We start from the raw sequence: 21,921 nt of genomic DNA on the forward strand, positions 1-21,921 counted from the left end.
TACAGACACATGATCCTCCCAAGCTGAAAGGAGGCAAGCAGAGAAATAGCATTTACTGTTAGGGAGTTCTCCTCTCCTCCCTGTGATATAAACATGTTTTCAGCCTGAACATGGCTCCATGATAGGCCCCCTGAGGTGGGGCCCCGACCTTGTTTGATCCTGGGAACACGGGCCCAGTGAACCAGCAACAGGACAGGGGCCATAAAACACCTCAGCGCCTCCCAACTCAGCCCCCCCCCCCCCCCCCCCCTGTTTATATTGGACCAGTAGAACCACAGCTGAGGAGCAACTGGGACTGAGGCCTGGAACACAATAAAAGCAGAGGGTCATGGCTCCCTGCTCCTCTACCCAGACCCAAGCTTGGCTTAAGCACCGTAATTACTAATACCCCCACAGACTGTCCTTCCCTGTAACAGCCAAAGGATGGTCTGACCCCTCGAAGAAGGATGGTTGGGCTCCAGGGAGGGCCTGTTTGACAACCAGATTGAATTGTGTCCAGTTGAGATCAAGAGGAAGATGTAACCTGCTTTGGCCTGTCCCATCTGCTTCGTGGTTGTCTCTCCCTGTCTCTTTCATCTCTATAGGCTCTTATGGCGGGATGCTGTTTCTTTGAGTCTCGGTCAATGGACATTCAGGGTATCCAAGGACGTCAAAGTCAAAGGTATGCCGAGCGTGACTGTGTGTTTCTTTGCAGATGTGGATGAGTGCTCGGATGACGCCAGGTGTGTTGGCGGCTCCTGTGAGAACAGCCAGGGTTCCTACAGATGCCAGTGTGACACTGGCTACCGCCTGCAGCCAGACACCGACACATGCCTGGGTTGGTAACACTCTGTCACACAACTACATATCCCATCATTCTCTATACCAATCATGATATCCCGAGGACTGCAATTCAAGCATCGCTACTGTGTTCACTTCAGTGGGGCATACAGGTGTTTAGCTGAGTGTTGACTGGGGTACTGTGGTGCTGTGCTCTCCCAGATATCGATGAGTGTGCCGAGTTGGGCCAGAGTATCTGTGGCGCGTGGCTCTGTGAGAACACAGAGGGCTCCTATAGGTGTGTGGTGGACTGCCCCCCCGGACACGACCGTGGCCCAGAAGGCATCTGTGTTGGTGAGTCAGCATCATGGGGGCATCAAAAAGGAAACCACATCCATGCCAACTTTCCGTTGCTTCAGCTGTGGCCCCATCCAATTCTTTGAAATGCTCATGTGCCAATCAAGTGTCTTACTTTGTGCTTCTCTTCTACCCATCAATGTATCTCATCTTACCCTCCTCCATCCATCCATCCATCCATCCATCCATCCATCCAAACTCACCTTACTCCCTCACCCATCAATACGCCTTTCCATGCTGTTCCCCATCCATCTTCAAATATGTATGTTCCGTCCTATCACCTCTGCTTTGTAATAGACACTGATCACCACAAAGAGTCAACTTGACTTGACCCCAGTACATGTATGGGGGGGGGGGGGGGTCGTTGTAACGGAGTTGTACTGTCTCTTTGGTCCAGCTGGTTCTCTACGAATGAACTCCACAGAACAGGTTCCTCATTGACCATAGTAACTCACTCTGAGCATCTGTCGTGAGGCAGCAACATTACATCTGTTGCGTTTGCTTGTTTTGGGGGTCAGGCGGTCGTTTGGACTGTTTGGGTTACACAGTGTTCCAGCTACAGTTTAGAGTGCTCTGTTTGCTCACCTCAGCCAAGAGGATGTTTGTGTGTGTGAAGTGTTTTGTCTATCACTCTCCATGATTTCCCTCGTGTTAATATTTGAGCATTTTTATTATAGTCTTCGCAGGGTGTGGAAGACGCACACACGCACACGCACGCACGCACACACACACATACGCACGCACACGCACGCACACACACGCACGCACACACGCACGCACACACACACACACTTTTTTTCAGTGTATGGATCTGCCTTTTGTTTATTTAGCCCATGCCTCTGTGTGTTCGTGGTATGCTGCACTTTTCTGATTTGCCTCAACTCCGGACACATTGTCAGCTTGAACTCTGGATGCTCATACTCATCGCAATGGCACCAATGAGAGATGTGCTTCAAACCTGAGACTAGTTCCACTGCAGCTCAGTGGGTGCTGTTCTGTGGGTCAACTGGTCCTAATTGTGGGACCACCTTTGCCACGGAGACTGTAAAGAACAGTGGCTAACTAGCCCTTGACCCTTCTCCTCCTCGTTTTGCAGATATTGACGAGTGCAACGTCAACGCCACGGTGTGTGGTAACCACGGCTTCTGTGAGAACACGGTCGGTTCCTTCCGCTGCCTGTGTGACCGGGGCTACCAGGAGTCCCTGGAGGGCCTCGGCTGTGTGGGTGAGTAGGAGTGGTGTGTGTGTGTGTGTACTTTACTTTACTTGTAGTACCAAAAGTCCTCACAAGAATAGTAATTAAACAAAAATTCAGAGAAGTGAGGACATTTGGCAGGTCCTCACTTGTAAAAAGGCTATTTTAGGCTTAGGGGTTAGGGTTAGAATTATGGTTAGGAGTTAGGGTTAGGGGTTAAGGTAAGGGTTAGAGTTAGTAGTTAGGGAAAATAGGTTTTTGAATAGGAATCAATTGTTGCTCCCCAAAAAGTCCTCACAAGAATAGTAAGAATTAGATGGGTGTGGGTGTGCGTGGGTGTTGGTGTGGGTGTGCGTGGGTGGTGGTGTGGGTGTTGGGGGGTGTCTGGGGAGGGGGAGGGGGTTACAGGGAAGGAATGAAGACAGTAGTGTATGACATGGGCAAGGATAGGTCTGCTTCTTCATAGAGACCATATGGTATAGTCTTTAGTACATCGACAGTATGTGCTAGAATATACTGAACAGTTGGCACCTGCTTTGACTTACATTTTCAATGACATTATGGTCTACCATTTGATATATTTTTGGTCAGATTCTCAGAAGCACCTATTTCATGTCAGTGCATGTGTGCGCTTTGATGATATAGGTGCTCATTCTTTACAAGGAAGTTACAAGGCTTTCCTTGTTAGGGTCCTGCTGAAAGCACTGGAACACTCTCAAAACCAAGCGGCAAGCCTTTGACGGCTAAAACTTCTGCTCCCGCCTTGAGAACTTCAGCGGGGTTGTCATGGCGACAGAATGACAGCTCACCCCTATTATGGAGACGCTGGGTAGTCTGCCATGGCTGAATCTGCCGACCTAGAATACCGGCAGTAACCTTTTAATCTTAAAATGAGATTTATTTTCTGATTCAGTGACAACTGCTGTAGCCGTTTTGCCAATTATAGACAGGAAGTGGTCCATGCAAAGCAATAGGAAGTATGATTGAGTGTATTTTCCTGACAGCTATTTGTCGGTGGTGGCAGTGCTAGACACGTATGCGTCATGCTTCACGGTTCTCTTAAAGATAGTATAAGCATTGTAGACATTAAATCATATGTCATGAAAGACTTGAATGTAATGATGTGGTGTGGGCCATATTGAGGCAGATTGATGGGACTTTAAATACCCCTGTCCTCTCAAATGTGGACAGTAGTTTCCCTCTCTGCAGGAGAAAAAGATGGCAGACGCTTGATTAATGTGACCATTTATTTTCAGTCAATTTGAAGGTGTAGCGCACGTTCTCTGTGATGTTTTAGACATATCCCCACCGTGTCTGCAGTGCTCCTCAGACCCTGGGATTGGAAAGGCACCGGAGCTTAGACTCTTAGCCAAGCTGTCTCCCACACACTGGCGCACACATGGGCACACACACAGTGGCACACACACAGTGGCACACATACGCCGCTGCAGTGAAAGTAATGGAGCCGGAGCCATGAAGCTGTATGGCAGCTGTCTGTCTTCCTGTCGGAGTCCGGGCCTCTGGTTCCTGTCTAATTATCCCCACTGAAGAGAAAGATTGACTATTAGACAGAGATTTGTATTTACATTTTCTCCTTTTGATTTGATTTGTTTCAAGACTGGAGCTGTCTGAATACGATCTATTCACTGGATGGACAAAACATTAAGAACACCTCCCTAATATTGAGTTGCACCCCCTCCTTTTGCCCTCAGAATAGCCTAAATGTGTTGGGGCATGGACTCTAGAAGGTGTTGAAAGCGTTCCACAGGGATGCTGCCCCATGTTGACTCCAATGCTTCCCACACTTCTGTCAAGTTGGCTGGATGTCCTTTGAGTGGTGGACCATTCTTGATACACACAGGAAACTGTTGAGCGTGAAAAACCCAGCAGGGGTACAGTTTTTAGCCTGGCACCTACTACCATACCTCGTTCAAAGGCACTTCAATCTTTTGCCTTGCCCATGCACCCTCTGAATGGCACACATACACAATCCATGTCTCAGTTATCTCAAGGCTTAAACATCCTTCTTTGACCTGTCTCCTCCCCTTCATCTACACTGATTGAAGTGGCTTTAACAAGTGACATCAATAAGGGATCACAGCTTTCACCTGGTCAGTCTATGTCATGGAAAGAGCAAGTGTTCATAATGTTTTGTACACTCAGTGTAGGTTACACTCAATTTTCTTTCTTGATGTAATATACTGCATGTGTGGTCGACCAGGTTATTTCTCAGTCAATAGCTTTTTCCGGTCAGGGCTGGGCTGTGGTGGCACCGCTAACTGTCAATGATGCGTGGCTTTCATTTCAGCCTCGGGGTGCAGTGAGAAAAGGTGAGAGTGTTCTGTCAGAAAGTCCATCCCTGCCACCAAATCAAACCAGCGTCCTGGATTAATGTCTTCCTCAGCCAAGCCAGTGGGCATTGAGGGCGTTCTTACGCAGACCCAAAGAAAGCCAGTTCTCACTCAATCAGAAGAATGCCATTTTGTTTGCAGCTTTCAATTTCATTCTCATAGTTTGAGGGGGTTTGGGTGAGTGGGGGGATCGCAATCAGATAGAGAGTCAGTGAGTTCATGTTTTGGGACAAGGTGAAGAATTGGAGCTTGTTTTTTCTTGGTGGTTTTCTTAACGGGGCCCATGCAGTTTCCATCTTTTAAATGTTCCTCCTACAGGAAGGCCTGTCAGAGCCCTGAAAGTGGGTCGCAGGCACTCCCCTATTGAAGCTGATAGAACACTTCCTCCAGCCAGATCTCTCCTCTGACCTGTGCGCACATACATACACACACACACACACACACGCACGCACGCACGCACGCACGCACGCACGCACGCACGCACGCACGCACGCACGCACGCACGCACACACACACATACATGCACTCCACGCAACAAACACACACACACACAGTCATGCAAACTTACACGTATGGTCTCTCTTGCTTTCTTTCTCTCAAACACACACTCTCCATCTGTACCTTGGCAAGTGTTAGTTGGTCCCACCCCAGCCCTGTACAGCCAGCTGCCTCCATTCTCCTGCCAGCCCACCATTCTGCTGTGTCTTGCACAGATGGGCTCACTTTCCCCACCCCCCAAAACTATTGGAAGTAGTCCACAACCAACCCCTCCTCTCCCCCCGCTCCTCTCCCTGTCTCTGGTTACAGATGAACCTCTGAGCCTCTGGGATTGTTTGCTGCTTCCCAGATGAAGAGGCTGTTTTGGAGTTGAATGACTTTGTGTTGTGATTCAGTGCTGTTTGGTACATATTCTTCAGACTGGGAATCAGACAACGTAGCTTATCTGTCTGTGTCCTTTCCTTTCACAGTTCAGGTCATTGAACGGAACTCTCTCTCACTGTCAAGTGATTTAAGTGACACGTTTCATGGACAGTACTCCCTCTCTCTGCCTCTAGTCCAGCTGCAACGTTGATCAAGATCAAGATTCAACCAGCTTTTTCTCATTCTGCTGGGTTGGGGTTGGGGTAGGGGTAGGGGTAGGGGTAGGGGTTGGGGTACCGGTTGGGGCTGAACCCAGATGGTGACTGTGCAAGGCGAACAAGGTGCTTCAGGGTCACGCCAGACAGACTGGCTTTTAATGAGGGCACTGCGGTGCGGGCTACTACCAGAAAAGCAGCAGCAGGTTTTAATGTCAGCTAATGAATTATAGATTCTCCTCAGTAGCGGTGCGCTTTGAGCTGAGCATTGAGGAAGGGTTATAACTAGAGGAGGAGGGACTTTTTATTTTTTATTTTTGTCTGCTTCCTGCATTGTGTACCTGGCCGTTAATGAGCTTTCCAATCCGTGGCAGCAGATATATGCGGTGGCGGTCATTGTGGAAGGGTATGCCAAGCCATCTGTGCTCTGAATCAAACTATGATACAGTCTCTATGGCTCTTGCGACTGGCTATTTCTGCCCAGTCACATACTGAATTAACAACAATAAAGTTAACTACGCAGGAAAGCATGTTTGCCTCTGCGTGCATAAAAATAAGTTGTATATAGCCATGGAAATAGAGCCAAGGTTAAATCCTTCTCCTAACTAACCTATCTGTACTATACTGTAACTCAGCATTTCTCTACGTTTACACATGAAAACATCATTTCCATTGGCTGGGCAGTAGAGATGTACTATATAGCCAAATTGTGGTATGTAAACCTAAATGTGATCGACCGGCTCGATTCGGTCTTATATAGCAACATTTTAAATGTAGTTTTTTTTTACATTGGATAAAATTGACTCGGAGCTAGAAAATTGTAAATCATACACTGCAGTTGAGGAACAATTGGGAAAGTAATTCTGCTTTGAAAGTTGATAAACTTGAAACCCCACTTTTGAGAAAATGGCCCTTGAATGTTTAGGTACACCTACTGGTGAGCTCTTCTTTGTCTACACCCATTCAGCATTGTTCAAACCCTCTTAAGCCTTAGCCCCACCCATCTCTTTAAGGATTCACATGCGGGGCTAAGCAGAGTGAGTATGGTAGTGTAATGAACAACCGAAGATTTCAAGACTAAAGGCTGGTTTATACTACGTCTATCGACATGTCTGTAGACAGTTGCCGCAGTGACATCGTGAACATTCTATTGTTGTCCGACATAAAACTTGTCGTTAGGAAAAAGTACAAACACAAAAACGACAGGCTGCATGACATCAGTAGCCTGGTGGTTCAAAATAGCATGACCGGCGTATTTTAACACCAATAAACCCACCTGTTTAAAAATGAATTTTGTGTGTGTCAATCTAGCAAACCAGGTAACTAAAAGCAACTTTCTACACAATATTTTGGTTAGTATCTAGCTTGTTATGTTAGCTTGCTAGCCAGTTCAAATAATGGCCATATCATATTGCTGACAATGTCTTAACTTTAGCTAATTTGTATTCATTATTACAGGAAAATATACTCACAACAAGATCATTATTTACAAGTTAATGGTGAGCTAATTACAGAAAATAGCTTACGTTTGTGAGTGTAATGAAATAAAAGTAGGGCATTCTACTGGATAATTTTTGAACTTGGACTCTGTCTTGTTGGCCTAACATTATATCCTAATTTGACTTTGGTGCAGGTCATTTTGTTCTTCACATTACCGTCTCTGGTAAACACACACTATATAAAATAAAATCAATATTTATTTGTCACATGCACAGGATACAGTAGTTGTAAACGGTACAGTGAAATGGTTACTTGCATAGTGGAGTTTTTTGTTTAAACATGTAGCTAGCTAGCTAGCTATCTAAACAATGAACCATAATCCAAACGCATAACATTACTACCCTGCATGAAACTACAGGTAGCTAAAGCTAACCAACTAGGTTCAATGTTAGCTAGCTAGCTAACGTTAGGCTATAACTGGCAATGCAAATGGTTCTGAGATTCGAATAATATTACTAAACAGATCATACATGTAACGTTAGCTAGCGAGCCAGCCAGCCAGCTAACGTTAGCTAGCTAGCTAACAGTACGCTTTAACTTGCAATGAAAACGACTTTCTGACAATATTTGAAAATGTAGCTAGCTAGACTCTCTTACCCGTATACATGGATGAACGCTTCTCCCTCTCTGTCATGGATGCCATGGTTGCCCTTAGTTTGAAGATGTAATCCGGAGACAGGTGTTTTATACAACAGCCTTTGTGTGTTCTCTTTAAGACTCCCTCCGCAAAATCAAACGCCTGAATTTTCTACGTCTCCTTAGCTTCCACCGAGCATTCCACAGATTTCAAAACTCGGTCCTCCAGAAAGTGGAGAGCATTAGCAACATTATCACAGTTCTTCGTGATATCTTTCAAAAAAGCTGCGTTAGAAAGGATTACCTACACATACTGAGCAGATCATGTGAAAGACAGAAGCACGCTACATGGAATCCGAACTCTTCTCTCGGCATGTCCAGCCCATCCATTATCTTAGCCAATCATGGCTAGAAGGAAGGTTCCTGTCTTTTTTTGTGGCTAAACCAACTAGGCTCATAATTTAACAATGTTATTCATATTTACAGATGGCATACACGTTTGTTATTAAGGCACATGAAAGTTCACAAGTTCAAGAAGGAATTTCTGGCATAGAATGCATTTAGATTTATTTTATTTTAAATGTTACGTTCAAATGCCTCCTGTGAAGTAGTGACCCGCGACATACACCTAGTTTCCTGAAAGGAGTCACAGATGCATGAGGACAGAATCCACTGAAATGGAAAACAAATTTTCCTCCAAATGGTAGTCCCATTCTGCTGAGCAGGAAAGGCTGTGAAATATATTGAAATATATTATCCTATGAAGAAAAATCTGCCTTTTCCATTGTCATTCTGGACCTCTCCCCTTTTTAGTGCTCCCCTATTGCGACGCACCCACTCTCTTCCTCCCCGCCCTCTCCTTAACACTTTCTAGCTCATTGACAAACTGGCCCACACCCCAGTGTGAAGTATTGGACAGCGTGTTGGGAATGCAGAGCAGTTCAGAGCACGTCGGAACCACGAGACTTTGTTGTCTTTTTACATTAAGCTCCACGTCGGGGTTGATGTATGTGTTTTCTCTTCACGTCCGTTCATACCTGGAGAGACATACATGGATGGATGCACAGCTATAACCACAGCCAGGTCAAAGGAAAACAGACATGTTACTGGAGTGTGAAATAGATATTTGAGTGTTTTTCTTCCTCAATGTATAGGCCTATTCAGTGATTTTGAAAACATTGAGTGTTTTGTTTAAGAAAAATCTATTTCCAAGAGTATATCACCAGCTCCCCATACAGTACACCACTTAGTATCTTAATGTATCTTTATTAAATCAAATCAAATTTTATTAGTCACATACACATGGTTAGCAGATGTTAATGCGAGTGTAGCGAAATGCTTGTGCTTCTAGTTCCGACAATGCAGTAATAACCAACAGTAATCTAACCTAACAATTCCACGCTACTACCTTACACACACACACAAGTGTAAAGGGATAAAGAATATGTACATAAAGATATATGGATGAGTGGTGGTACAGAACGGCATGGCAGATGCAGTAGATGTATAAGAGGTACGGTATATACATATGAGATGAGTACTGTAGGTATGTAAACATAAAGTGGCATAGTTTAAAGTGGCTAGTGGTACATGTATTGCATAAAGATGGCAAGATGCAGTAGATGATATAGAGTACAGTATATACATATGAGAAGGTAATGTAGGGTATGTAAACATTGTATAAGTGGCATTGCTTAAAGTGGCTAGTGGTACATTTTTACATAATTTCCATCAATTCCCATTTTTAAAGTGGCTGGAGTTGAGTCAGTAATGTTGGCAGCGGCCGCTAAATGTTATGGTGGCTGTTTAACAGTCTGATGGCCTTGAGATAGAAGCTGTTTTTCAGTCTCTGCGTCCCTGCTTTGATGCACCTGTACTGACCTCGCCTTCTGGATGATAGCGGGGTGAACAGGCAGTGGCTTGGGTGGTTGTTGTCCTTGATGATCTTTATGGCCTTCCTGTGACATCGGGTGGTGTAGGTGTCCTGGAGGGCAGGTAGTTTGCCCCTGGTGATGCGTTCTGCAGACCTCACTACCCCTTGGAGAGCCTTACGGTTGTGGGCGGAGCAGTTGCCGTACCAGGCGGTGATACAGCCCGACAGGATGCTCTCGATTGTGCATCTTAGAAGTTTGTGAGTGCTTTTGGTGACAAGCCGAATTTCTTCAGCCTCCTGAGGTTGAAGAGGCGCTGCTGCGCCTTCTTCACAACGCTGTCTGTGTGGGTGGACCAATTCAGTTTGTCCGTGATGTGTCACCGAGGAACTTAAAAACTTTCCACCTTCTCCACTACTGACCCGTCGATGTGGATAGGGGGGTGCTCCCTCTGCTGTTTCCTGAAGTCCACAAATCATCTCCTTTGTTTTGTTGACGTTGAGTATGAGGTTATTTTCCTGACACCACACTCCGAGGGCCCTCACCTCCTCCCTGTAGGCCGTCTCGTCCGTTGTTGGTGATCAAGCCTACCACTGTAGTGTCATCCGCAAACTTGATGATCGAGTTGGAGGCGTGCATGGCCACGCAGTCGTGGGTGAACAGGGATACAGGAGAGGGCTCAGAACGCACCCTTGTGGGCCCCAGTGTTGAGGATCAGCGGGGTGGAGATGTTGTTACCTACCCTCACCACCTGGGGCGGCCGTCAGGAAGTCCAGGACCCAGTTGCACAGGGCGGGGTCGAGACCCAGGGTCTCGAGCTGATGACGAGTTTGGAGGGTACTATGGTTAAATGCTGAGCTGTAATCGATGAACAGCATTCTCACATGGGTATTCCTCTTGTCCAGATGGGTTTAGGCAGTTGTGCAGTGTGGTTGCGATTGCGTCGTTCTGGACCTATTGGGTCGGTAAGCAAATTGGAGTGGGTCTAGGGTGTCCGTAGGGTGGAGGTGATATGGTCCTTGACTAGTCTCTCAAACACTTCATGATGACGGAAGTGAGTGCTACGGGGCGATAGTCGTTTAGCTCAGTTACCTTAGCTTTCTTGGGAACAGGAACAATGGTGGCCTCTTGAAGCATGTGGGAACAGCAGACTGGATAAGGATTGATTGAATATGTCCGTAAACACACCAGCCAGCTGGTCTGCGCATGCTCTGAGGACGCGGCTGGGAATCCGTCTGGGCCTGCAGCCTTGCGAGGGTTAACACGTTTAAATGTTTTACTCACCTCGGCTGCAGTGAAGGAGAGCCCGCAGGTTTTGGTAGGGGCCGTGTCAGTTGCACTGTGTTGTCCTCAAAGCGGGCAAAAAAGTTGTTTAGCCTGTCTGGAGCAAGACATCCTGGTCCTCGACGGGGCTGGTTTTCTTTTTGTAATCCGTGATTGACTGTAGACCCTGCCACATACCTCTTGTGTCTGAGCTGTGAATTTCGACTCGATTTTGTCTGTACTGAGACTTAGCCTGTTTGATTGCCTTGCGGAGAGAATAGCTACACTGTTTGTATTCGGTCATGCTTCCGGTCACCTTGCCCTGGTAAAAAGCAGTGGTTCGCGCTTTCAGTTTCACGCGAATGCTGCCGTCAATCCACGGTTTCTGGTTTGGGAATGTTTTATCGTTGCTGTGGGTACGACATCGTCAATGCACTTCCTAATGAACTCGCTCACCGAATCAGCATATTCGTCAATATTGTTGTTGGACGCGATGCGGAACATATTCCAATCCGCGTGATCGAAGCAGTCTTGAAGCGTGGATTCAGATTGGTCGGACCAGCGTTGAACAGACCTGAGCGCGGGAGCTTGTTGTTTGAGTTTCTGTTTGTAGGCAGGAATCAACAAAATGGAGTCGTGGTCAGCTTTTCCGAAAGGGGGGCGGGGAGGGCCTTGTAAGCGTCGCGGAAATTAGTGTAGCAATGGTCCAGTGTTTTTCCAGCCCTGGTAGCACAATCGATATGCTGATAGAAATTTAGGGAGTTTTGTTTTTAGATTAGCCTTGTTAAAATCCCCAGCTACGATGAATGCAGCCTCAGGGTGTGTGGTTTCCAGTTTACAAAGAGTCAGATAAAGTTCGTTCAGGGCCATCGATGTGTCTGCTTGGGGGGGAATGTATACGGCTGTGATTATGATTGACGAGAATTCCCTTGGTAGATAATGCGGTCGACATTTGATTGTGAGGAGTTCTAGATCAGTGAACAGAACGACTTGAGTTCTTGTGTGTTATTATGATGGTCACACCACTTCTCGTTATCATAAGGCATACCCCCCCGCCCCTCTTCTTACCGGAAAGATGTTTGTTTCTGTCCGGCCGATGCATGGAGAAACCAGCTGGCTGCACCGACTCCGTTAGCGTCCCTTGAGTTAGCCATGTTTCCGTGAAGCAGAGCACGTTGCAATCCCTGATGTCTCTCTGGAATGCTACCCGTGCTCGGATTTCATCAACCTTATTGTCAAGAGACTGGACATTGGCGAGTAGTATGCTAGGGAGTGGAGCCGATGTGCCCGTCTCCGAAGCCTGACCACGAGACCGCCACGTTTTCCCCTTTTTCGGCGTCGCCCAGGGTCGCCGGCTGGGATCAGATCCATTGTATTGTGTTGAAGGCAAAACACTGGATCCGTTTCGGGAAAGTCATATTCCTGGTAGGAACGATGGTGAGTTGACGTTAATCGTATATTCAGTAGTTCCTCCCGACTGTATGTAATGAAACCTAAGATTAACCCGGGTACCGATGTAAGAAATAACACGTAAAAAAACAAAATACTGCATATTTTCCAAGGAACGCGAAGCGAGGCTGCCATCTCTATCGGCGCCGGAAATTGCTATTAGCTACTTGTCTTGTGAATGAAACCACACATGCCACATATGTGAGACATTATATAAACAAGATGCATCCTGCGAGGTTGCTAACCATGCTCATTAGTGCTAACCGCTAACCAAGGTGTTGTGTTCTCCCTGCAGATGTGAATGAGTGTGATTTGCTGAGCGTGGTGTTGTGGCGAGGCCCTGTGTGAGAACGTGGAGGGCTCGTTCCTGTGTATGTGCCCAACGAGGACCAGGAGTACAAACAGATGACCGCCAAGTGCAGTCCCGCTCCCACAGGTGACCCACACATTGCCTGAAGACAAATGAAGACCCCTAGTTTATATAAAGCACAGTTAAATGTTTCATTTTAAATAGCCTTTAATAGCTTGGAGTTTCATTTGAGTGGAGTGTGCTCTGATGAATGAGGAGGCCTGGCTCTGTTTAACAACACAGCCGCGGTTAGGGGCCTCCTTTGTCTTTGCCTGAGTGTTAAACCCTAATGAGAAGCAGAGCCAACTGTGTGTCTTGTCTGTCTGGTGGATATACTGTATAATACAGGGCTTTAGGTCCCAAAGCTCAACATTAACCTAGGCTCCTTGTCAGACTTACCCCATGACCTCAAGTATGTTCTCTCACCTCTGAGAACACTCCCAAATATTTAAGGAGGATAGTTTCTCATTATATAATGTTAGGAATTAGAGCATGCTCTGTGCTCACAACCGCAGACGTTACATAATAGTAGGATTGCTTTAGAAGAATGTAAAAAAGCCATTTCCATTGTAGCAATAAAAGCTGTGTTTTTCTGAGAATGGGCAATTGGATGCGAATCTCTAGTAATCTATAATTATCGGAGGCATTCACAGATCACAAAACTGTGGATAAAGACACCGCTTGTGTGTGTGTGTGTGTGTGTTGTGTGTGTGTGTGTGTTGTGTGTGTGTGTGTGTGTGTGTGTGTGTGTGTGTGTGTGTGTGTGTGTGTGGTGTGTGTGTTGTGTGTTCGTGTGTTCGTGTGCGTACGTGCATGTGGAGGGTAGGGGAAACCAAGGAGAGGAGGTGGAGATGGGAAGGGGGGGAGGTTGTTCTCTTCTCTCCAGGTATATCATTAAAGTAGTGTGAAGACCCAGATCACAGTCATCTTGTGGCCCATCTCTCCAGCAGGCTGTAATTGTCTCAGTTTACGAGAGAGACTCATTCCTCCTGGGTTAACCCATTTTTAGCACAACAAAAAAAAACGTTACTCCTTCACGCCCTCAACTGAAAATATTACCGAACACTATTGTCGATCTATTCATGTGTCCGTGTATTTCTTCTCCCCTGTTTTCCCCAGCCTCGTCAGTAGAGAGGAAGGAGTGTTACTACAACCTCAACGATGAGAACCTGTGTGAGAACGTGCTGACCAGCAGTGTCACCATGGAGGAGTGCTGCTGTACACTGGGAGCAGGCTGGGGGGACAACTGTGAGGTGCACCCCTGCCCCGTCCATGGCACTGGTGAGGAAGCACACACATGAACACACAGACACACGTATTATATCCACACACACACGCACTACTTATTACACATTTTCTTGTCTATCTCTTTCGACAGATCAGTTTTCCCAGATGTGTCCAGCTGGGAGAGGCAGTGTCCCCACTGGTGACGCTGTGTTTGGAGTGACCGCAGCCGAGAGCTATAAAGGTATGTGAACTCAGAGACCCAGCATAGGCTGAACGGAGCCTTGGCTCACAACAGTAGTGTTCAGAGAACGCTGTGAGAGCCTCATGAATCCGATAATGAGGTCGCAACAAACCCACGATTTTGAATGGCCTTGCTGAACTCTTGAGATGCTGCTATTAGTCTCGTCACCGCTGCCTCTCTCTCAGGCCTGTGTCTGTGCTCTTATCGTGTAAGTGTTTGTTTATGTGTGTGTGTCTCTGTCTGTGGTTTCTGTCACTCAGCCTTGGAGTCACAGAGCAGAAATACCAGCCTTAGATGTCTGGAGACATGTGACCTCCACATGTTCTCCTCCTAGCATATCTTCCGCTCTCCCCTCTCTCCTGTTTTTCTCTTTCTCTCCCTCTGTCCTCTTCTCTCCCTCTCCTCTCCCAGCCCCTTCAAGCCTAGATTGTTCACCTGGCGCGAAAGCTAATTCATCGAACCAACAGCCTTAATTCAATCATGTCATTTATTACAGCAAGGGGATTCTGGTCGAGAGGGGCTGGCAGCAAGTGAATGTGGTGTATTCCGAGAGCGAGACAGACAGAGACGGGCTGGGAAGGCGTGTTGCCAGACACATTTCCTGAGCATCAGTCTGGATATGTCTTCGATTAGTCAACCTGTTTGCACGGCCGATTATTGGTCTCGGTTGCAAACACCAACGCTCAACCGAAGGAAGAGTAGAGTACTGTAACGCAGACCTGTTTGTTGATGGAGGTTTTCTCTACGCCTCTCCGGATTTCATCTCGTTAAAGCGTTGAGTTGGTCTCCCCTTCCTGTAAACATAAAGAGTAGAGACTGTTTGACAACTGGACATGTATGTTCCCGTTGAGGGGTATTGGTGTTCCCTCAGATTCGGCGGGGAAGTAACTGCATGATTACATTGTTGTCTAAATAGTAAGAGATGCATTGAAAATGTGTGTGTGTGCGTGCTGTTACTAAGAAACAGGGCTTGTCCTCTCCCTCCCAGATGCAGATGAATGTGCGTTGTTTGGCCAGGAGATCTGTAAGGATGGCTTCTGCCTCAACAGCGCAGGAAGCTACGAGTGTTACTGTAAGACCGGCCTGTACTACGACGAGGTCAAGCTGCAGTGCAGAGGTCAGTGGGCAGGTCACTCACATTAGTTAGTGTTAATTCAGCACCAAACATACATGATTTACTCACAACATGCAGTTTTTTTTGCGACAATTAAAAGATTGGAATCAATAGCCCTCAGTCTACTAATATACCATTTCCACAGCCCTGTTTCATTAAACTGTCCACGCACATGAAAAGCAGTTAGTGCTACTGTACCACAGCCTGTGTGTGATCTTGGTCTCCATCTCTCTCCCTTCCTCTCCTCCCCTGCAGACATTGACGAGTGTCATGATGAGTCTAGCTGTGTGGGGGGAGAGTGTTTGAACACACAGGGCTCCTACATGTGTTTCTGTACACGCCCCATGGTGTTGGACTCTGACAACAAGCGCTGCGTGATCGCCCCTGAAGTGGCTGGTAAGAACCCTCATTGAGCCTGGATGCAAACATATAAGCATCCTCTCATACTGTCTCTGTTTTTGGAAACATGTTGTTTTGTGTATGTCTTTCTCATGGCGATTGTGTGCCTTGTCATGTCATGGTGTGCCTCCGATAGTGAGATAATGATTGTGACTGAGATGTAACGTGTCTGTTGCAGAGCAACACTCCGTGCAGACTGACTACCAGGGTATTTGCTGGCAGACGGTAACTGGCGCCCGGAGGACTTGCACCAAGCCCCTAGCCAACAGAAAGACCACCTTCACAGAGTGCTGCTGTCTGTTTGGAGAGGCCTGGGGCATGGACTGTGCCCTTTGCCCCCTGAAGAACACAGGTTCAAAAATACAGCCCTTCTACACCAGCACTCATGTCCATCTATCAACTCTACTGTTATAATGACTTTATCCTTTACCTATTATGATCCATTATCTTTGGAGTGAATACACTATGTTTACACTGTCCTGCTATGAAAACTTAACATTCAGAGATCTACGAGACATTTCTTCAAATAGTTAGTCATTCATTTGAGGTATTGCTTCTTCTTCATCTAGTCTCGTGTGAGATATAATATAGATCCCCACACAGTATATTTCAGCTGGTCTCAGAGTGATGATGTTGGTCAGTGCTTAAACCAGACGGGCCAGGGCCTCCCAGACATCAGACCCAGGACTAGTGACACCTCATTAGGCTTGGGGTCTGCCAGCTGCCTGCTAATGCTCCTGTCTCCTGGAGCCTCTGAGATCTAGCCTGCCTGTGGCCGATCTTCTATACTTTACCCCCCCCCCCCTTTCCTGTTTCCCCACCTCCCTTATCCAATACCTGGAGTGTGTCTAGGCAGGGAGGTCTGGTCGCTGATGCATATCCTCATCATGCTGCCAGGGCAGATGGCTGCAGTGTGCATTATGGGGACCTGTGGACTGGAACATGTGGGGACAATCCTCAGGGCTCTGAACTGGATCATTTCCCTCCCTCCGATAAAATAAGACTGTTATTCCAACCCCCTGGAAGATGGAACTGGTAGAGTTGAGGTTTTTTAAATGTTGAGTGATTCCCCAGCAGTTTGTCTAGGAATTCGTAGCTTCATGTGAGAATGATGTTGAACCGACAGCCTAGTGAGCGCAGTTAAGTCACGAGAGCTCTCCAGGAACGTTGCAGCTGTGCAACATAGGCCTACAGCTATGACAGTTGCACACTCTCTTTATAAAATCCGTTTTTTTTTTATGTCATTGAGAAACATTGACAGGAATCCAAAGTTAGCCATTGCAAAGTTGCATGACCGGGTCACTTTTAAACAGAGAACACCTCGTCAGGTTTTCAACGATTCGTGGAACACCCTTTGGTGTTCCACTTAAGACTTCTTGTCCAACATCGGCCAACATGGTCCCCACTAGGATCCTTAATCCTTACTGAGAAACTGAGATGCAGGTGTGTGAGCTCACCGCTGCTCTCCGCAGAGAGAACAGAACACACAGTCGTTTGTTCTCATCAGGCCCATCCAGATCGCTCTGCGGTCCCTCTCTGATGCGCTTCCTGTGTAGACGTTCTTGTGGGAGCGAACAGAGGCAAGCAGGTGCGTGGGATTAGCAGGGGACTGTAGGGGATGGCTGGCCATGGCGTGCAGATGAAAGACTCTGGTTTAGGTTCCCACAGTAAAGTAACCAATGAGGAGGGAACTCAGAGCAGGTGCCGTGCTGTGGTGTGTGTTGAACGCCACGTTCAGGAGGGAAGTGGCCCGCTAGTCACAACCTGAGTATTCAGTTCAGTCAAATATCCCCTGACTACTAAGCCAAGTGATGATGGCAATGTAATTACTTCGAAAAACCTTGTGTTGACATTTGAATACGCTTCGGTTCTTATAAATCACAGAAACGTGTTGTGTTGATCAAACGTAGTAGGTTTTTGTCATGTTCTCTGTCTTTATGAGTACATTGTAAATAGCTCCCAGCATCACGTGCATTCTCTAGCTCCTGATCTCAGCTGTGGTCACAGGGCTACATCTCCGTCTCTGTTTCAGAGAGCTGTGTCTCAGTCTCCTCTCTCCCTCTGTCACTCTCTCTCAGAAGACTATCTCTCTCTCTCTCTCTCTCTCTCTCTCTCTCTCTCTCTCTCTCTCTCTCTCTCTGAGTCTCAGTCTCTCTCCCTTCTCTCACAGAGGACTATGCCTCCATGTGTAACGTGCCAATGAGTGAAGGACAGGGGCGTCCGTATGGTCGCGACGCCCTTGTGGCTGAGCCCATCCAGGAGTATGAGGTCAGCCTGGACTATGAACCTAGCCCCGACCAGCCTGGTGCCCTGCCCCTGTACGAGGACGAGGAGAGTGAGTGAACCAGTACCCACCATACTGTACAACACACTGATGAAGCTCAAACATGCAGAGAGGGGATATAGCATTCTCTCAATGATAGCTCTTTTCTGCCATCTTGTGTCCACATGAATTACTACATGCCATGACCACATTGTTTTCAGTAGGTAGGCACAGATGGTAGGCATGTTACAGTTTCTGTATTTTCAGTGTAACCAAGGTCCTCCAAGAACATAAAAGAGATGATTAATTATTCATTAGTTTATCTAGTCAAGCTAGTTAAATGTAGAGGATTTTCAAATCATCATTTCACCGCATTGACACATGAAATAAGTCATTATCATGAATTATATCTTCATCTGACTTGGATTAATGAAACACCTCATTCCCTGCCCTCGTCCTACAGACCCGTACGGTGCGTTTGAGGGCCTGAGAGCGGAAGAGTGTGGCATTCTGAACGGCTGTGAGAACGGGCGCTGCGTGCGGGTACAGGAGGGCTACACCTGCGACTGCTTCGACGGATACACCCTGGATATGTCCCGCATGGCGTGTGTGGGTAAGACATGGGTGGAGGACACACACACACACACACTGAATAGACTAGAAGGAAAATAGTAAATCTCTCCTCAACCAGGAAAGGCTATCATGCATGTTGTTGATGTTAGGTCCGTGCGCGCAGTGAAGTGCAGGGCGTGCTGCTCTGTTTTAAGCCAGTTGCAGCTATGCTAGGTCTTTATTTGATGCTCCTGGCCATGTTAATGGGACAGGATCAGAGCCTGAACAACAAGTACAGTCGGGGGGTGTCAAAAATGCAGATGATCGTTTTATAACAGACATACAGTACATACCTCTCCCCATCTTCACAGCAACTTGAGCATTGTGACTGATCGTCCAATGTTACTCCTAAGAGTTCAGCTTCCTCAAGGGTCACGCCCTTTATGTTCAACTCCAGTTGAGCGTTAGGTCTTAGAGAATGTGTGTAGGGTTTACCGAGAATGGGGGCGACAAACAAAAAACATCCAGTCAGCGGCAGTCCTGTGGACGAAAACAGCTTGTTAACGAGAGGTCGAAGGAGAATGGCAAGAATCGTGCATGATAACAGGCGGGTCACAAACAGGGCAAATAACGGCGCAGTACAACAGTGGTGTGCAGAACGGCACGTTAGGTCCCTTGATACCAATTGAGCAATGTTTCCATGCCCCGGAGAATTCGGGCTGTTCTGGAGGCAAAAGGGTGTCCGACCCGGTACTAGATGGGTGTGCCTAATATACTGTCCACTGAGTGTATGTAGACTGTGCTAACATAATACCCCTCTTCTCTCTCACAGATGTGAATGAATGTTCCGAGCTCAACAACCGGATGTCCCTCTGCAAGAACGCCAAATGTATCAACACGGAAGGATCCTACAAGTGTGTGTGCCTGCCGGGATACACCCCCTCTGAGCAGCCTAACTACTGCGTGGCCAGGGAACAAGGGGCAGCAGCAGCAGCGCACACAGAGAGGGAATGAGCCCCCATGGCCAGTAGAGGGACACCCAACACACTAAAAACACACTTATTTAATCCAAGCCCATATACTCTGCACTGTATAAAAACACACTAAACAAAACAACAAAATCATTTACTTGAGATGAAGATCCAATTTAACCAACTATGTGGTGCCTTGTGACGGAGAAACACAACATTGTATAAAATGTATGTTTGTTTTTTGTAAGTTTAACTTTTTATATTAGAAGGAGTTTATGCGCACTAGAGGAGCTTTCGCTCTCCTAACGCAACGACAAACCCTATGAACTCTTACTGGGGGACAACGTTTTATTTTCTACCCAGTCCAAAACGCCTTGTGTGTGGATATTTAATTCAGTGAAGAGGCCAGCCGTCCCTTTGCTCTCCCCGTTCTCCCTCTTCCTCACAGTCCTCCTCCCCGTACGGTGGCTGTGGAGGACTGCCTGCCTGGTCATGAATGGACAGCCATAAGATCTTTGCTCCGTGGCTTCACACAAACATACAGTATGCACACTACTGTAATATAATTTTCTTCATGTAAATTCTTTGGAATAAGCTTTTTTTCTAGGCATTTTTTTTGTATTAATGATAAGTGCAAACACAAAACTACTTCTCTGTGTCTTGGACATTGGACAATAGCAGGTTTTTATTTCTTATTTTATTTTGTTTCTTGCCTGCCCTGTGGAGCAGTCATATTCCCTACCATTTCGTTTTTTTTCTTGAGATATTGTTTTATTTCTTTGAACAAAAATTCTATGACATTTTGCTTGGATTTTTTTCATACTTTAATGAAACCTTTTTCTGCATTTTACTGCAATGTCTAAAAGTCTTGCCAGGTTGCAAAGCTGCTATGGGACAGCCGTGGGAGAAATTTTGTACATTTAAACAGAAGAGTTGAGAAACCAGTTTATGTATTTGTAATTTGTACATGAAAAATAGCTCTTGTATGAATATTCATATTATGATGTATATTAAACCCCTGGTAATAAATCACAAATGGTGATATTTATACTCCCTGGTATGTGATGGAACTTATTATTAGAAGCAACAAAGACCTATTCACATTGTGCTCAATAGCTGCACCTAGAACCATAGTCATGTGACCCTAGTCATGTGACCCATGTCCGATAACACAAGCTAGACCACAATGGACACAAAATAAATGGGTCATCTTTACACCTTTGCACCTGTTACTATCAATACATTTTCTATCACACCTTTCCAACCCTCTGTTTCCATATGGTTAATTCGTATCATATTCATATTGTTAATGTTCATCGTTTTGGTCACTCCATATAACCCTCAAACCAGTGCTATTATTAGCCTGTGTAGTCTCAGGGTTAGGGTGAACCCACTTCACTTAACATGAACTGGTTGATCAGCAGAGAAATACCTCGGTCGGAGATGATGTTTTCTGCATTATAGGAATATGAATTGGCACCAGAGTGTCAAGACCCTCCTCTGATCAGAGGAAAAGAGACCGAGTCGCTTCAACTACCAATGACCTTGCTGCTGTTGTTGCTGCTCGCAGATCTTGAGGATTTCAGCACATGCCTGTCACTCCCCACCCTCCCTATTGCCCCATGTTCCAGTGTCCCCTCTGTCATGTTTTCCATTGACACAGACAGCGCAACCACAGCTCTGATGTTAACACATCGTAGAAAACCTGAGCAATCATTTTGTTTCCCTCCTGCTGTTCTTAATATAGTTCAACAGTGACATGGCTGAAGCTCAGTGGTTGGATCTGGTTATTATAGATCTGTGTGTTTGTGATTTTGGCCCTGATATAACCACTAGGATCTGAATGGCACAGTAGCAGGACCAGTGTAAAAACACCACAGCCAGTTAGTTAATAAATGTTAAGTGTTACTGTTGCCTTCCTCCTGGCTGGCTACCCAGATGGGGCTTTCCCACAGTGACAAGGGGACAGCGGAAACCTTTGACGGGGGACTCAAACTGCATTAAACTAGCTTAGCACCTCCAGCGCCAGGCTTGACCATACTTTCTGCCGAACAAAAGAGCGACCCGGGTGGTAACCCGAGAATTCCCCCTGTTAGGTCATTTGGAAGAGACGAGGCATTTCCCATGTTGCCTCTCAATCACATCAGAAGCCCACTCTGTAGAATCTTTAACTGGAATAGTGTGCTGACTTCTACCTTGACCATTGTAGACTGCTACTTTAAGAATATTGTATGTTTAATGCTTATGTAATGTACTCCCCAATAATATGAAAATTATGTTTTTTCAGTCACCAAGCCCTCTATGTGGCGTCACTTCCTACCCTGCTAAGCCCATGTTGTTTTTGAGGGCTTGGTTCCTGTTGTGGGTATGGGATCTTTTCTGATGTCAGGCTCAGGCTCAGCCAATGG

The 21,921-nt window shown here is 46.4% G+C and overlaps 1 protein-coding gene across 1 annotated transcript in view; it reads left to right on the top strand.

Moving 5' to 3' along the window:
- The window catches only part of LOC111977916 (latent-transforming growth factor beta-binding protein 1-like), a 129,966-nt gene extending 109,403 nt beyond the window's left edge, over window positions 1-20,563 (top strand). The window contains 12 exon segments of the mRNA XM_070448489.1: window positions 2,213-2,341; window positions 12,693-12,724; window positions 12,726-12,782; window positions 12,785-12,833; window positions 13,866-14,027; window positions 14,125-14,214; window positions 15,203-15,331; window positions 15,584-15,724; window positions 15,906-16,079; window positions 17,898-18,062; window positions 18,454-18,603; window positions 19,375-20,563. Coding sequence (XP_070304590.1) covers window positions 2,213-2,341; window positions 12,693-12,724; window positions 12,726-12,782; window positions 12,785-12,833; window positions 13,866-14,027; window positions 14,125-14,214; window positions 15,203-15,331; window positions 15,584-15,724; window positions 15,906-16,079; window positions 17,898-18,062; window positions 18,454-18,603; window positions 19,375-19,556 — 1,460 coding nt within the window. The 3' untranslated portion in view covers window positions 19,557-20,563.
- Window positions 20,564-21,921: the final 1,358 nt, after the last annotated feature.

The sequence above is a fragment of the Salvelinus sp. IW2-2015 genome, linkage group LG18 (genome assembly GCF_002910315.2).
Source record: "Salvelinus sp. IW2-2015 linkage group LG18, ASM291031v2, whole genome shotgun sequence".
In the NCBI taxonomy this organism is placed as follows: Eukaryota; Metazoa; Chordata; class Actinopteri; order Salmoniformes; family Salmonidae; genus Salvelinus; species Salvelinus sp. IW2-2015.